This window comes from Euprymna scolopes, chromosome 33 (genome assembly GCF_053919585.1).
Source record: "Euprymna scolopes isolate OS-2025 chromosome 33, ASM5391958v1, whole genome shotgun sequence".
Taxonomy (NCBI): Eukaryota; Metazoa; Mollusca; class Cephalopoda; order Sepiida; family Sepiolidae; genus Euprymna; species Euprymna scolopes.
Genome location: NC_136514.1, coordinates 907,561 through 925,462, shown reverse-complemented (window position 1 = coordinate 925,462; position 17,902 = coordinate 907,561). Strand labels below are relative to the sequence as shown.

The window sequence follows — 17,902 nt, the reverse complement described above, 5'->3', positions numbered from 1 at the left end:
ACAGAAAGATATCAAAAGTAAAGAATCTGTTTAAGTTCAAAACTCAAAACTCTTCAGTGATTTTTTGGATGCCACATATATATATATATATATATATATATATATATATATATGAACAAATGATTAATAAAACATGTTAAAAAACATCTTGAAAAAGAATTAAAAACATATTTAATTTTAAAAAAGGAAGCACAAGATACGTGGATAGTCCTTAATCCGCGGAGTTTCGAAGAAATACTCTCCTTCTCATCAGAGGGCAGGAATTAGCAAAATGCGGGATCGGATTTTGCATGTAAAAGTATTTAATGAAACCACATGTAAGTCACAGATCTTACTTGGTTAAAAGAAGGGTCAGGTGAGGGGAATAGGAGGTAAAAGAAAAAATGATAAAAAGATTTCACATGAATGGATAGTCCGGTGAAGGGTAGAAAATCCAAGAATGGTAAAATCCAAACACGGGCGAATCAAAAACTTCCAATCCAACAGGTAAGTTCCAAAGGAATCGCGTAACTGGAAGATGGTCCAAAATGATCCAAAAGGCAGAATTCCTTGGAAAAAATCACAAATGGAATGAGTTCAAAATCATTAAAAGAAAAGTTCAAATGTGCACAGAAAAAGCACTGGAGAGAATATTTAAACACATCTGTCAAGGCCGGAAGAATCAAGTAAATTAAGGTTAAAAAAAAAAACAAAGAAAAAAAACGGAAAAACGGTGAAAGTTTAAATTTGAAAAAGCAAGGTCAAAATGATCCAGACAAAAAGCGCGAAAGTTAGCGTTAATAATTAGGTCAACTTAAATACGCACGTGAAAGTCCCAGAATGAAATTAAGAAACATGAGTTAGTGAAACAGGTAAATGGCTAAGTTTATAAAATGGAGCGTCTATTATATTAAGAAGAGTAAAAAGTGAATAAGTAAATAAAACAACAATAATAATAATAAAAACAAAATAAATAAATAAAAATTAAAATAGATAAAAAATTGAAAATTAAAAATTAAAAAGTTAAAAAAAAATTAAAAACCTATATATACATATATACACCCACACACACATATATATGTACATATATATATACACACATACACATACATACATATACATACAGACACACAAATGCACACATAATATACATATACACACGCATATACATATATATACATATATGCATACATATACAATAACACACACGCATATATACACATATATATACAAACACACACACACGTATGCATACATATATACATATCCAAAAACATATACAACATAAACACAAATACATACGAACATACATACATACATACATACATACATACAGTTTAAGGGGAGGGAATGGCCAGTATCTACAAACTCCGGAATAAGACAAATAAATGTGTATGTAAATGCATATAGTAAAATATAAGTAAACAAATACATAGAATAAAAATGAGTAGGCTGATGTACATACTTAATTAATAGGTATACTTATACAATAAAACGGAGACAACAGATGGGAAACTGGCCAAAGAAATAAAGAAAAACAAATAAAATTAAAAATATAAAAAGCTTAGAAGGTAAGATAAAATAAAAATTGTGGGAAAAGATATATATTTGAAGGGTTAACTTAATAGCTATGTAATTTCAAATTTACGATATTTAAATTTGTACATATGTTTGGAATAGGAGATCAGTTCGTTTTTAGAGTTTATTATATTACTACTTTGAGGGGAGGTGATAATAGTTATAGCTTATGATGTACAGAGGTGACAAGACTTAGATCCTGGAGTATAAGACTTAACTTTTTTTAAGATGGTCCATTTAATTGAAAAGTGGGTATTGGCAGAATTAAGCTTTTTAACCAGTGTAGTTAGAGAAGTTCCCTGGTTATTATTTGAATTTTGGTTATTGAAAGAAGAAGTGTGGTTTGAAATTCTTTTCTTTATTAAAGTTGAAGTAGCACCAATATATGTATATGTTTTATTAATAGCTCGGGGTCGAGAATTAATATTAATTTGTTGATGTATACTGGGGAGAAAATTTAAATTTTGTTCATTTTGATGAACAGAGGGTAGGACAATGATTGTAGCAGGATTGTTTTGGAGGGGATAATTAGTGTTGTCAATGTTAGGATGGCTGCTTTGAAAAATATTATTATTATTATTATTATTATTATTATTATTATTATTATTATTATTATTATTATTATAGCTAGTTGTATGATTGAAAATATAGGGGCTGGTTGATTCGTTTGTTGGATTAATAATTGTATCAGAGGGAGGGTCGGAGGAAGGATAATTTGGTGACAAAATAGTATTGTCTATTATGGGAGAATTGCGTGGGAGCTCTGTAATTGTGCATGAATATATTACATTATATATATATATATATATATATATATATATATATATATATATATATATAATCTTTTTGTCGCAAACCAGGGAAACAAGGTAACTAAAGACACTAATAATATGTGTAAATTTATTTATTTCATTTATTTGTTTTTTCGTTTTTTTTATAAGAGAATCGATAAAATAAAATTGGGTAGAGGGCAATAAATATAATAACTACAAATATCTATTAATATACTGTATCTAAAGCTGAGTTAACCAACGTTTCTTTCCTGAAGTCTATCTCACTCTCTATGTATCTCTAACTCTCACTATATCTTACTCTCTCTTTTTATCTCTCTCTTTCTATCTATCTATCTATCTATCTATCTATCTATCCATCCATCCATCTCTCTCTCTCTATATATATATGTATATATATATATGTGTATATATATATGTATATATATGTATATAGTAATTTATAAAATATATATGGCGATTAAGCTACACTGAATATTCTGCGTTTCATCCACTATAGGATCCGTCAGGCTTATGCGTGAATTCTGGGGTTGCTTCTTGTTTTTATATATGTTGAGGATTTCTAGTTAGTCAATCAGCTTTCTAGTATCCACCGCGCCCCTTCCTATCAGCCAATGGGCATGCATTTTATCGAACAAAGGATCTGTTTTAGAACTAGGTTAGTGGTTTAAGGTAGATCTTTTCCTTCCTTTTTTTGTTTTTTTATATATATAAATATACCTATGTGTACACACATACATGCACATATATATACATATATATATACACATATATGTGTGATCGTTTATGTATATTCATGTTTGTTTAATTTATTTATTTGTTTGTTTGTTTTCTATTGTTATTGTTAGTTTTAAAGCAATTTTGTATCGCTATCCTAGAGTAAGTTTTATTTTGTGAACACAGTTGTTTGCTATTACTCGTCTACAGTTTAATAGATTTTGAGGTTCTTTAAAGTACAGGATAGCAAATTTTTCATGGAGGCATAATTTACATGGGTCGTCTAAATGTCTGCACGTGGTAACTTGTCTCATTATTTTCCATTCGACTACCGGCGAATGTCCGCTTTCTTTGAGTTCCCAGTATTTATTCGCTAGTGTTGTTTTTATACGGTGTTTTTTTTTATTTTTGAATGTACTTTTGTGGTCATAGTATCGGGTTTTGAAATCTAAGGAAGTCATGCCTATGTAATATTTCTTGTTATTCGGGTTTTCTTTCGCAAATATTGTTGCTTGATAAACCACACTTTTTGTTAGACATTTATTTTGGACTGGGCAAAGTGTGCGGTGTCTACAATTGCATTTATCTTGTTCGTTATTAGTATCTATATATATATATATATATATATATATATATATATATATATATATATATATATAGGTATAAGCGTATGTTTGCTTCTAGTGTGTGTGTGTGTGTGTGTGTGTGTGTGTGTGTGTGTGTGTGTGTGTGAATTGAAAGATACCGGTCAGTACTCAATAACCATGAGGAATGTTTTTAATTACTAACCGCAAGACAAAAATACTAAATTCTCAAGTACCTTATACAGTAAAAACCAAAAGATGGGATAGATAAACTTAAAAAGTAATATAAAAAAGGGAAGTAAAAAAGAAGAGGTTTATTATCTTCAAAGAGCTTATTTATTCTTTCCCCGCTCATAACCCACACCCATGTTACATTCTAACTTTGTAAACGAAATAAGAAACTGTTTTGGTTTGAAATATCAGTTCCCGACGATAATTCTTGGCCTGAAAACGTAATCCCCCAACGCGGGTGATCACGGAAACATGTATCCACATATGTAGCCATCATATGCGGATTACCCAATATGTAACTTTACCAAAACGGATGTAGAGAACGTATAACATGGATTTTACCAAGCAAGCTGGATCTAAAAAAAACATTCATATCCTTTTTCTACAAATCTTCCTGCTACAGGACTTCTGATAAATGCATTATTTTCACTTTGACTTTCCATGTCTCACTGACTTTAGCAAATAAGGTGCATACCTTTATAACTATTTGCTAATATTTTCTCTCCTCTGATGAGATGGTAGACATCGAAACCCTATAGGTTAAGGAGATTAATTTTCTAAAGCATTCTTTGTCTTGCTTAGAATAATAAATATTCTTTGATAAGAAACTGAACCACTTCATTTCATTTCAATGAGAGTTTTTTTAAAATTCATTGAATTACAATTTAATATATATATATATATATATATATATATATATGTAAGGAAAAAATGACAAAAGTATATATTTCAAATTTCATGATGTTGACCATCTTACAATTTATTCCTTTTATTCACTTGACACTTACAATTCTTGACAGTATCTGTTTCGTAGCACAAAACCATTCACTTAATTTTATCAATCAATGAATCTATTGCCCTTAACTCATCAGAAGAAATAGCAACTGCCAACCTAACAAAAGGAAATAAAATGCATTTGGACATGATTAAAAATCCGAAAATTGAAAGAGAAGAGAAGCCGCAAATACCTTATTATTTGCTTAAATTACTCCGTTTTTAACTCATATTTAACTTGAGTGTCATCAGCTGTAATCGAAACCAAAATTTCTGATGAATTCTTGGTAAAATTGATTATGACAAGAAATGGAAGGTCATAACTATTAAACGACAGTCACTAATAAGAAAAAAAAAGATGTAAGCATGACAACACAATAGCACACACGCTATTCTAATAATATATAGATTGTCCCAATTAGACGCAATTTGCAATTAACTCACGTAATGACCAATCTGTTACTAAATTTCTATCTCTCTCAGCTTATCTGGACTTGTTTATTGACCTTCCTGACCTTCTTACTTTATACAGTATCTATCATTCTTGCTTCTGTCACTCTCGCTTAATTAACAGGCGAGGGTAATAAAGAAAAAAACCCCCAGAGAAGTGAGAATATTCATTGTCTTTAAGATACTCTTCTAATCGACGCAATCATTTCTCTTCAAACATCATTCAACGTTTTTAATAAGATTTTTTTTTTACTGCCTCAGCTTTCGCCAAGCGATATTGTGCGTATACGAGGCGTAGCCATATTGTTTCATGTACACAAATCATTTCACATCAAATGTCTTTTCGATTGATGTTGTCAACTGGAAACTGACTTTGTTTTTCACTTCTGTGGAAAAAAATCTCTTTGTTTAACCGTCTCTCTCTATCTCTTTTTTTATCTCTCTCTATTTACTCTCTTTTTTTCTCTCTCTCTCTTTCTTTCATTCTCTCTCTTTGGTTACGTCTCTCTCTTTTTATCTTCTCTCTGCTCTCATGATAAATCTGAATATTGGATTTTTATTTATGTCCCTCATTTGCGAGTATGTCCCCTTGTTCCCCTGTTTACTCCCCTCCCGCTTGATTACTCCCGCCTCCCCTAATACTTGAACCATTTTTTACTTTTCAGCTTGTGGCGGTGTTTTTATAAATCCAAGCGGAATCCTGGAGACTCCATTTTATGGAACTGGCAGTGACAACAGTTCCGATGAATTGTGTGTGTTTCTTATACGACAACCTTCGACCAAGAAGATTTCGCTCCTCTTCAATGAATTTGGTGAATCCCAATCCAATAAAACCCTTCAGAATTGCACATCCGATTATGTCGAGGTCTGCCGGTGCTTTCTTATTTTTTAGTTGTGTTTTCTTGTTTGTTAAAGACGTCTACATTATATATTTTTTTGAGCGTGAGATACAAGAAGTGAATTTGTAACTTTGTATCAGTTAAATGATTAAGTAAATAACAACAGTACGATATAATCAACGTTGACACACTGGTTCTCTCTGGATCGTCGAAGTTAAGCAACATTGAAATTGGTCAGTAGTAAGTGGGTGACCATTTGAGACTTCCAGGTGCTGTATGTGCTCTCCCCTTATCCCGGCATTGTTTCCAGTCGTCATAAACTTCTCCTTGCCACTGGACTCAAACAGTGCTGATTCCGGAGGGGTGTGGTTAGGGATTACACGCGCAGCTGCCCCTACAGGGGTATCCTTTGTTTTTCGAGACTGAACGGAAGCATTGAAATAAGAACAGAATCTATTTGTGTTGCAAACGTTTATTGTCCACTAACAACGATCAAGATCTACAAAAGACAGAAACGCAACAGTTAAGCAAAAGCAATAAACATGGTAATTCTGTATCAACATTTAAAAAAAATTATTTTAAATTTACATGTAATCAATCGCATAGTTATTACTACGTGGTTCGGTTGGCTTACACCGACATGTCCAGACTCGCATTGGAATACGCAGGACGATTAGAACACTACTAAGCAGGTGTGCTTTTTTTTTGGGGGGGGGGTTCTGAAATCTTTTTAGATGAGGATGAATCATTCGTATTATTTGTATTTTTTCGACTACTGTTCTCATCTTGAACATTATTTTCAGAAAGTTTCGGTCGATTTAATCTCCGGCTTTCTTCAGGTGTCTCTTGGAATATTTCTATCGTAATCGGGAAACTACATTATTGGAAATGAGAGCATGCTTTCCCCGTGGATTAAAAAATGGGTAATGGAATTCGAAATTCCATGCAGATTCCAGAATTTTACAAGCGACATCTGAATAAGGTCGGAGGTTACATCGGTGAAAACGTTATGGAAATAACACGCAAGATGAAAAATGTAGAAGAAATGTTTTTCTTTTTTAATGGAGCTGTGCTGACCCATTTTAGATTATCTCTAGCAAGGTCAGTCAAATGAATGTAGACCTTACTACAACGTGGTCATTTCTAATAAGCACAACTACCAATCTCTACAACTTCAAAGGAGAGAGAGAGAGAGAGAGAGAGAGAGAGAGAGAGAGAGAGAGAGAGAGAGAGAGAGAGAGCGTCGTTCCTCCATTTCTTTGCTTAGTTCTTTCATTGCACGTTTGTTTGCTCTCTTCAATCTTTTTTTCTTTCCCCATTTGATTTGCCACATTGCTTTCTAAAAAAGGGATAACTAAGCTAAAAGAACTTTTTCTTTTGACTCTTTTTCACCCCCAAACAAGGCATGTTGCCACTTGGACGTAAGAGACTACTATCTGGGAACATGTCTACAGGATCACTATCTTGGGAGTTGAGTAGCGAGATGTCTGTTCACATTACATTAAAATTTCAATATGTTAGTACAGTCTGAGAAGCAAGAAATGGAGGGAATTAAAAAATCTAGCTGTTTGAAAAAAGAAAAAAAAAGGAGGCTTTCCGGTATTTGTTAACCTTTTCAGTAAAGGGTGGAATGTTGCTACTTTTAAGGTTAGTCAGATGTATTTACTTTGAGGGGACACAAGCACTATGAGTTCATCAGAGCATATTTTATTAAAGTACTTGTAAAACAGACACAAGGATACTACATTGTAATGACGGGACAGAGGTTGAAGCTTAGCTGATAGTGTGGGACCTATTAGATTTGAGATTTTGTCAGAACCTATCTAAGAGGGAGAGACAAGCGATAGATGCACCAGCCCAAATGGGACAACAATACTCCATGCATGGGCGAACAATGGCTTTGTAGAGATATAGGATACTCTTAGGTGTGAGTAATTTCTAGCACGGTAGAGGGAACCCATCTTATTTGCAGCAACGTTGGCAATGTCCTCAATGCAGTTTTTCCAATTCATGTTGTATGTGAATGTTAAGCCGAGGAATTTGAATAGTGAATTCTCATGTAGTGTTGGCGGTTGTGTTTATTTTTAGTTTTATTTCTTTTATGGCTTATTGTGGTTGTAAAAAAATCACTGAAAATTTTTCAAAAATATCTTGAATGTTACGAAGAGATTAGAACGGGCAGAAACAATTGTTTGAATTCCATTTTTTTTTCAAATAAATCCGGAACATTTACTAAATTATTATTATTCTAACCCTTTTCACTTTATTTTAGATTCGACATGGTGATACAAAATCCTCCCCTTTATTGGGGAAATACTGTGGCTCTGACAACCTGCCTCAAGCAAGTGTTGGCCAAGGTTTGATGCGAATTGAATACAAAGGAGGTCCAAATAGTCTCGGCTTTTCAGCGAATTACTCCACTAATGATCTCGGTAAGTACTTGTTGCAATATCTTTTTTTATATAAGTAGAAGGTATGATTAAAGAAAATTGGCAGGCTTATAAACACTGGCGATAGGAATATACCAATCAAATGGAGTCATGTTCTGCTAGTAACCAATCAGGAACGGAAATTAATCCATAAAAATATTGAATCTGCTAGAATTCCAGCACATAGTTTTTTGTGTCCACACAGAAAAGATCTTTGATTTTTGTCTACAAAATTTTAAAGTTCAAGACTTAAGTAGATCAGCTACGCACCAAATTTTTTTCCTCACTATGTCCTGGAGATTAAAAAGAGATTTCGGCAGGTAACTAATCTGTACAAGTCCTGAAGATGAGAAAGAACTACTCACCGAAAACTCTTTTTCATCTCCAGAAATCATATTTAATAGAATTCCCATCAAGGGGTAATGTTCCCATTTTCACTGTTAAATTTCCTTTACAGGGTGGTCCATAAAGATTTACTCATGATTTGGGGTTGATTATTTGCCAAAGGCATTTAGTTTAGGAATTTGAACGTTTCTTTTATTAAACCTCTATATATCTATCAATGTTGAACTGATGTTTCATTCATTTCTTTCAGGTATTCAGTAAGTTATGGCTGATAAGGTTAAGCGCGACCAGATTGTCGCTCTCAAGACTGCGGGCGTTAGCAACAAGTGCATCGTTAAACAGCTCAAGGTGTGTCGAAAAACAGTTTTCAATGCCTGGAAACAGTTTCAAGAGACAGGCTTAACCTCTGGTAAAACAAATCCATGGGGGCCCGCACTGATTTCGCCCCAAAAGTGTTACTTCTGCAGTGAAAAAGAAGATGGAGCGAAATCCACAGAAGTGTGATGAAAATTGCGAAAGAGGCAAAGATCTTAAGATCTTCGATGTAAAAGATTGTTAAAAATGATCTTCAGTTAAGTCCATACAAAAACAGTCCCGGCAGTTAATTTCGGAACCCTCGAAGCAGAAATGGCTGCACAGGGCAAGTTGATGTTGCAAGAGATGGAGCGAGCTACAGGAAAGGTCTTCATCTGGTCTGATGAGAAAATGTTCACGGTCGAGGCTGTGACCAATAAGCAGAACGATAGGGTTTATGCCAAAAGTCCAAAGGACTTGTCAGTCAACGCCAGAAGCCATTTGAAACGCCAGAAGCATGCTTCAGTCATGGCCTGGGCTGCTGTTGCATGCGATGGGAGCAAATCTCCGCTGATCGTGATTGAGGAAGGTGTGAAAGTCAATAGTCAAGTTTGTTTGAATATGTTGGAGGAAAAGGTTCTGCCGTAGCTCACTGAATCATTTGGGGATGATTTCATCTTCACACAGGACGGTGCTCCAGCTCACACAGCGAATGTGACTCAACGGTGGTGCAAGGACTATTTCCCAGGCTTCTAGGATAAGCAAATGTGGCCACTAGCAAGTCCAGATATCAATCGTATGGGCTTCGCTATCTGGTCTGTTTTGGAGAGCGACGTTTCGAGATTTTCCTACCCCAATTTGAACTCCCTGAAGGCAGCCCTTCATTTTGCTTGGACCAAGTTGGACGAAGAAGTGGTGCGACGTTCTTACGCTTTAATGGCAGCACGTATCAAGCTAATGATCAAAGAAAAAGGCGGCCATTTTGAAATTTAATCTTTTGACTTGGTTTGGAATATACTTCTAAACAATAGTGATGAAGCATTTTTTCATTTTCCTTTCTAGTTTTAATTTTATTAAAGTTTTCCCATGGGTAAGTCTTTATGGGTCACCATGTACTCTATTTGTAGAATTATAGTCCTTTCCCTACTTAGTGTAGGTATTCTCATATTTACTCTTATTTATTTCTTATTTTTCCAAAGGCATCACCACTTATCCAGGCCCAGGCCACTCGAGGATAAGGGTTAATGAGTGTTCTGTAGTCAATGGGGAAATATCGGGGTAATCGTTAGTTGTGGAAATTTAGTAAATTGGATTACTTAAAGAGACGGTTCATCGAGAACTTGTCAATGTTGGACTTGAAGACAACCATATTGTAGTTAATTGGAAAGCAGGAAAATGGACAGAGTTTCACGGGTGTGCAGTTCTAGAAAGAAGCTTTGTTGATAGAATCCACGTTTTGGTTTAAGCACAGATAAAGAGTGGGGGAAATTATTGATAGTGGCTTCAGTAAGACGAGTGTTTTTCGTGAAAGTTTGGCAAGGGGGACCATAGATTGGAGCGCAGAAGGCACAAATAAAAATATAATATAAGAGAGCGTATATGAGCATGGTGGAAAATATCAGCAGTAGCGAACGATGGGAAGAAATTAGCAGCAGCAGCAGTAGTTGAAAAACTACATATGCAAATTAGGAAGTGTGCGTGAGTAGAAGAAGGTAGAAAAAAGGAGAAAAAATACATACGTGCTCGGTAGAAAATGGACATGTAAAGCGAAGGCAAGAAATAGCTGCTAATGCCAGCGTGAGATCAGACAGAAGCAAAGTTCGACGTCAAAGAAAATGGGCATGTAAAGCGAAGGCAAGAAATGGCTGGCTGTGGCTGGCGTACGGTCGGATGAAGGGAAACGGCGTCAGGTAAAATGAACATGTGGCAAAGAATGAATTTTTAAAACTAAGAAGGTTTTTTAGGTTTGGTGCAAAAATAATGTCGTTTTTGACGTTCAACTTCAAAACACCATAACTCCTTTCATAATAAACTTTATTAATTGAGATAACAACCATTAGGATCGACTCATTTTTGCCAATCAGAAACAAGTTTATTTATCCCATTAGCATATAATGTTCTGATAGCAATGAAGTCATTGAAGGCCGATTTGACATCATCTCGGCGTTTGAAGCATTTTTCACGCAGGAAGTTGTCGAAATGCTGGAAAAGTGATAATTGGTGGACGAGCGGTCCGGTGAATATGGCGGATGAGGCAGGGTCATGTAGCCCAATTCGTGCAATTCTGCAGGGTCAGTTGAACAACATGTGGGCGAGCGTTGTCATGGAGGAGAATGAGTCCATTCATATTGACCAATTTCGGGCACATACAGTTGAGCTTTTGATGCATTTCATCAATTTGTCGGCAGTATTCCCTGCTCTGATCGTTTTGCCCAGATTCAAGAAGCTGTGAACGATAAAACTGGCTGTAGACCACCAAACAGTCACCATAATTGTATAACCTTTTTTGTGCAATTTCGGCTTCAGGAAGTGTTGTGGAGCTTCTCCGGCATGCACCCATTGTGCCGAACATTGCCGGTTGTCATAGAGGATCCACTTCTCATCACACGTGACAATCTGCTCGAAAAATGGGCTGTTTTTGTTGTGCAGAAGAAACGTAGAAGATACCTCAAAACGATTGACATCACGAGCTATCTCGGTAGCTTTTTTGGTCTAGTTTGAATAGGAACAAGAAAGACGTATGGATTCGAATTTTGTTTTGAATGCTATTGAAAAGCCTGCAAAAAATGAATGAAGATATTGAGAACTGTAACAAATAACACGATTCGATAGAGCGAAAAACGCGCTTCAAAATGATATGTAACGTTGCTATATATATATATCAATAAATTAATTACGAAATCTATAATATAATTTTCATCTGTTTGTTTAAATGTATGTATGTATGTATGTATGTATGTCTAAATATTTTGACAGATGCAACTGATTTTCACGAGATTGATATCGTTTTCGGACGACAAATATCGAAAAATTGGCTAAAATCATTAATTCTTTTACCCTCAGCTGGGCCCTTTCTACAGGGAAGGGTCGCTTTTTTGCCGATATTTTCGAAAGTCATCGCCTTTTTCTAATTGACTAGCCTTAATTTAAACATTCATCATTTCCGGTTTGGCGATGGACGAAACAGCAAAGACGTCTCTTATTTATAGACAAGGGAAGATAACTCAACTGTCTTTACTCAGAGATGAACAAACCTGGGAAACTCATTAACAATTATCGTCGAGTGGCTTTTAGGCCTCTTTGTACTAATTAGTAAAAAAAAATATGTTTTCAAATCATAAGTACATGATTATATTTATTCGTGTATAAAATTATCAAAAGTTTTTTACAGAAAAAACAATACTTAAAAAAATTGCAAAATAAATGTAGCACAAGATATTCTTTTAGTTTGTTCTTTTAAACTAGTTCCAATCACCACAATACCGCATTCACACTATGGGCAATCCTAATTAACGTTCTTCCCGAGTTTAGACGGTTTTTATTTACAAATATATATATATATATATATATATATATATATATATATATATATATATATAAATACAATTTTAATTCCATCAGTTGGAGGTGGGGGGATTCTACTAAAAAACAATAATAAAAGGCAATATTTACAGCAAAACAGAATAAAATTCTACATGGTTAGTAAAAGCCTTCCAAGTGAATTATGATAGAAATAAGCTGCTCCCTGTTTTCTGGGGTCTTTCTATTGCTGAAAACAAGTGAATCAGTTTCTAGATGAGCTTCCACCTTCTTTTAAACCGAGCCGAGTTGAATCTCTTTCTCTCGCATCTGATTTTAACTTTAAGCTACATTCTAATTTTTTTTCTTATTCAGATTGTGGCGGAATCCTTTATGGAAAGTTGGGAACCTTCAGGGCTCCCATTGCCTCCTCGAGGTGCGTCTGGAACATCATAGTGGATCCCGACAAACTGATTCGTATCACTTTCACTCACTTCCATTTTCCAACAGTATGTCTGTTTAATTATTTGGCACTGCAAAATGAAGGTGATGCAAGAGAACAACGGTAATTTCAATGAATTCTTCATCTTTTTTCTCATCATCATCATCATCATCATCATCATCTCATTATTATAATTATAGTGTTTGGTAGTTCTTTTTTATTATTGCTGAAGGGCCTCACACTTGAGAACCTCGTTCATGTCTTGTATAACACGTGTTGCTATAAAGAACATCTCTATATTAATACGATAGCTTATTTGTTATTTTGTGTATAAGGCTTACACCTTTTTTCTTGCGAGTGATTCTCGTTTAATTCTTAAACTTTCCATTTCTTGTAATAAATAATTTTACCAATAACTCTTCACAAGTTTTGGTTTCGGCTTCGATTATAGCTGATGGCACTTACGTCATCTATTTTATCTTATAAATGATTTTGCCAAGAATTCTTCATAAGTTTTGATTTCTGCTTCGATTATAGCTGAATGAACTCGTTATATATATATATATATATATATATATATATATTTCTTCAAAGTTTTGATTTCGGTTTCGATTCAAGCGGATGCACCAAAGTCATATGGATATGGATATTTTTTATTTTTGAAATCACAACTTTATAATGTATAAGAATCGATAGAAAATTGACTCTATAATAATATATACGAAATCTGCATGAATTAAAATATCACATTTATACATATTTTGCGACCGGGCTACGCCAGACGTCCATTCTAGCTTAGATTAATACTTGTGTAGTTTTAACAAAAACTACAGTAATATTAGAGCGCTTCCATTTATGCTGAACATCCATAGAATACCAACATCAATATATTACAAATGAAAGAGTCCGCTGTGGGGTTTCCACAGGTCCTGCTAGTAAAAATTATGATACAAGATTTTTTAACCTGTTAAAAACTGGTGGTACTCATTTGAGCAAAGTTGATGTATGTGTGTTGGAAGTTGTTATACAATATCAACCTGAACATTGAGAGTGACAGTTAGAAAAAACATGCTGTCAAGTCTCTCCTTTGCTGTTATAGAGGGAGGGGTGGAGTTGTAGGTGACAGAGATGTTTCTGTATTTGTAAGGAAGATGTCAATAGAGGCCAGACCCAGGAAAGTCGGCCAGGGCAGCGATCCTAGATTGAGTTGCGCCGGAAATGACGTCAGAGAAGTTCAAAATGGGGATGTAGAATTCCTGGGGATCGATATCAGCAGGATCGACGGACATTTTCAGAAAATAAACCAAAAGGGCATGGAGGAATGTTCTAACGTCATCCATCCCAATAAAAGAGAGACAGCCGGACAACGAGAGAAGCAACTGCGGGAGGAAGCAGACACATTATATTTTGCACGCACACCACCGCCACCATGTGACTCCTCCTTGCTATATCAGTCACTGGAGAATAATTGTTTCTAATAAACTATTCCATGACGTCACTTCCGTCCATGACGTCACTTCCGGGTTACGAGGACCAGTTTATAAAGTCGGTCACTCACTAGCCCAGCAGTTGGGCAAATATATTGCTCAATTGACCTTTTTCATGTATTTTCATCAATACATATTTATTTAACTGTTACTGTGTTCTTCCTCATCAATTATCCAAATGCTAACACCACAGCACTGGCGGACGAGGATTCGAACTTACACAAGGAACCCGAAGACAACTGTTTGGTGGCGAAATAATTCGATTTTTCATCAACATAACTTGTCAGCGACTATTAGAAATAGCTTACTCTAGGACCCTTAAAGGAAAAGGAACAATACAAGTAAGCTCTGACTGAAATACGAGACAATTTTGGACTAAGTCGTAAATAAACCCTCTTTATCTTTTTACGAAAAAAGTGAAAGAACTTTGAAGCAGAATTTTTTGGTAATGTTTTTTTTTATTTCTTAAGTTGTGCAAAAAGTAATTTTATTTTACGGAAAAAAAAACTTCTGTTATAAAGCGTTTTGTAGTTTGAATGCTTTTTAATTGTGTCAAAAGAAAAAGAAATAAGAAAAAAATGTTACGCTATATTTTGTGGGAACAAGGAAGAAAAAAGAATTAACCGTAATTCTAAATATAACTCGCCATTTTCTACGCAAATTAGGCGTTTTAGCTGGAAGAGAAAACACAACTCCTGCTTTGAAGAACAGAAACTGTCGATTTTTAAAGGTTGACCTAATTTTGCGCACGTGTATTGCAGCTGATTTGTTCATTGATTAATTCATTGCGAACTGGAAAACTGAAATTTTAAAGTTTTTATTCTCGAGTTTTGAATATTTTTTCTTTTCCTGACCGTCGTTGGAAATGAACATTTTATTTTATGAAACGAGGATATTTGTTTTTGCTAACAGAAAAAAAGAAGTCATTTTCGTTGCAGTAAATCTTTGGAAACATTATCTTCCCCTCCACGTTAGTTTGCCTTTAAAGCTTTGTATACAGAAGTACCGAGTGAGATCTGACAGTCCCCCCCCACACACAAAGGACATTCGACATCGAGATTTTTCTTTTTCCAGTCTCAGAAAAAATATTCTTGTCATTAGCCTGGGAAGGATATCCAATATGGAGGACTTCAAGGCCATAATCACGCAATTGCTAAGGGTTCAAATGGATTACCAGCAAAAGTTAGAGGAAAGTTTTAAAGACCAAATGCAACAACAAGCAGAGCGGCAATATATGTTGGAGAAGAAAGTGCTTCTTCAACAGAAGAGGCAAACGAGAAATTTTTTCTTCAACGGAAGGGACAAGACGAGAAATTGCTACTTCAACAGTAGAGATACGCGGAATTATTTTAAAAAGTGTTGAATAAGACGGAACGGAGTGATGACAACACCGCATTTTCCCAAAACACCATATGGAATTCAATCAATACGTTTAACTACCTACCCGAGCAGGATATGATGTTTGACGCCCTTTGTAAGAGATACGAGGATTTATTCACTTGACTGCCAAGAGTGGAGCAATGCTAAAAAGGTCCGTCTACTTCTATGGAAGTCAGGGACCATAGAACGCGGAATGTTCGTTGACTATATTTTACCTAGGAAGACTAGCGAACTGGAGTTCTCCGAAGCGGTCAAACTCTTATCTGAACTCTTCAGCCCGAATACGCTGCTTTTTCACAAGAGATAGAAGTGCTTCAACCTGGCGAAACACGACGACGAAGACTCTTTCACCTTCGGTTCTATTGTTAACAAACACTGTGACGATTTTTGTCTACTTGAATTATCAGCGGACGGTTTTAAATGTTTGATTTTTTACGGGGTCTCGTCTCCGAAAATAAACCCAACAAAAACAAACACACAAAGATTAAACGATGAGTCCTATCTAGACTCGAAAGTGAACAAGGGCTCACACTCCAGAATCGGCCGAGGATTACCAACGTGTTGTTAGTGTAAAGACAACTCACGAAACAACGAGGAATCAGTCGTGTCATCCGTGCTAAGGACTAGTTTCAGACCAAAGGATTACTCTCATGGAAAAAAAACAAACAAACGAGAAGAAAAACCAGGCACAACCAGAGAGTAGCCATCCCACTTCAAAGCCTGATTCGCCCAAAAGGCCATACAACCGTTGCAACGGACAACATTGACCCGTTAGATGTTTTTACAAAAACAAAATATGCAATGAGTGTGGCAGGAAAGGCCACAAAGCAACGCATTGCAAAAAGAAACAAAACCAATAAGGTCCGACAGGAAAGCGGAGAAGAACCGGCGGAAATACGTCACTGTCAACATTCTCAATAAGGTAGTGGGGCTAGAGTTGAACTCTGTCTCAGACCTGTCCATTATCAACCTACAGACATGGAAAAGCTTGGAGAAATCAACCACGCGTAAGACGAATAAGTAAGCTCGAGAAGTGACAGACGATAAAGTAAAATTTGAGGGACAACTAACACTCTCTGTGACGTTAAATAGCGCTACAAAAAAAAAAAAAAATGAAAGTTTATGTACATAAGGCACCCTAAAACCTTTTCGGAACGGATTGGATTTGAATTGTGAGACCAACCTATGAACAAATTCTGCCATAGGGTAGAAGAATCGTCTACGGTTGCACAACGACTGAAGGGCAAGTTTAAGGAAACATTTCCCGATGTATTCTCATCGGGTCTCGGAAGATCTACCAAGGCTATAACCAGATTCGAACTGAAGGAAGACGCTCTACACGTTTTCAAGTCAGTCAGAGACGGGTACGCGGAGAGTATGGTCGTCCGCACTGGCTCAGAAGTTGAGCAAAGATTTACCTCTTTCATGTATTTTCGTTAATACTTATTTAACTGTTACTGTGTTCTCCCCCGTTAATTATTCGATTGCTAACACCGCAACAGTAATCATTCAATTTACTTGTTATTAAAAAGTACAAGAGACGTTTTTGTTTACGTCTGATTGTGGAGGCACTCATAATTGTATGGATTCAAACAATCCAAGACTAGCAATCCGGCTAGTCTTATGAATAACACAACGTTGCATACTGGGAATGTTACATGAAAGTAAGAAGAAATACTAGATAAGTGAAAATGATATTAGGATAAGGCTAGAATCGAATTGTAAAAAACAAACCCTGTAAGCAACTGTTAAATATAATGGAAAATGGAATGCTAGAAATTCAAGCCATTGTTAATTCTATTAGAAATAGTTAAATATTGTTTATGTCGTCAAAAGAGTCGATTGTCCATTCTTTTGGAAATCTGGATATTAAATATGTCAGTTAAATGAATGCACAATGCGAGTTAAAATATATTGTTTAAAAATAGGTTAGGATTAGATTGAGGATTATTTGTTTGCCAAAATGTGTTTGGACAATCATTTGTAAATCCACGTAAAGTAGTCACGTTGGTAAAAACACTTATGACGTCATAAACAAAGGAGATTTCTCAATATAGAAATCT

The 17,902-nt window shown here is 35.3% G+C and overlaps 1 protein-coding gene across 1 annotated transcript in view; it reads left to right on the top strand.

Moving 5' to 3' along the window:
* LOC145257983 (dorsal-ventral patterning tolloid-like protein 1) overlaps window positions 1–17,902 on the top strand; it is a 61,556-nt gene that overhangs the window by 29,321 nt on the left and 14,333 nt on the right. Inside the window, exons 7-11 of the mRNA XM_080115707.1 lie at window positions 5,770–5,969; window positions 8,216–8,375; window positions 9,310–9,600; window positions 12,906–13,095; window positions 15,561–15,728. Of these exons, the coding sequence (XP_079971833.1) occupies window positions 5,770–5,969; window positions 8,216–8,375; window positions 9,310–9,600; window positions 12,906–13,095; window positions 15,561–15,728 (1,009 nt within the window). The remainder of the gene's footprint in view (window positions 1–5,769; window positions 5,970–8,215; window positions 8,376–9,309; window positions 9,601–12,905; window positions 13,096–15,560; window positions 15,729–17,902) is intronic.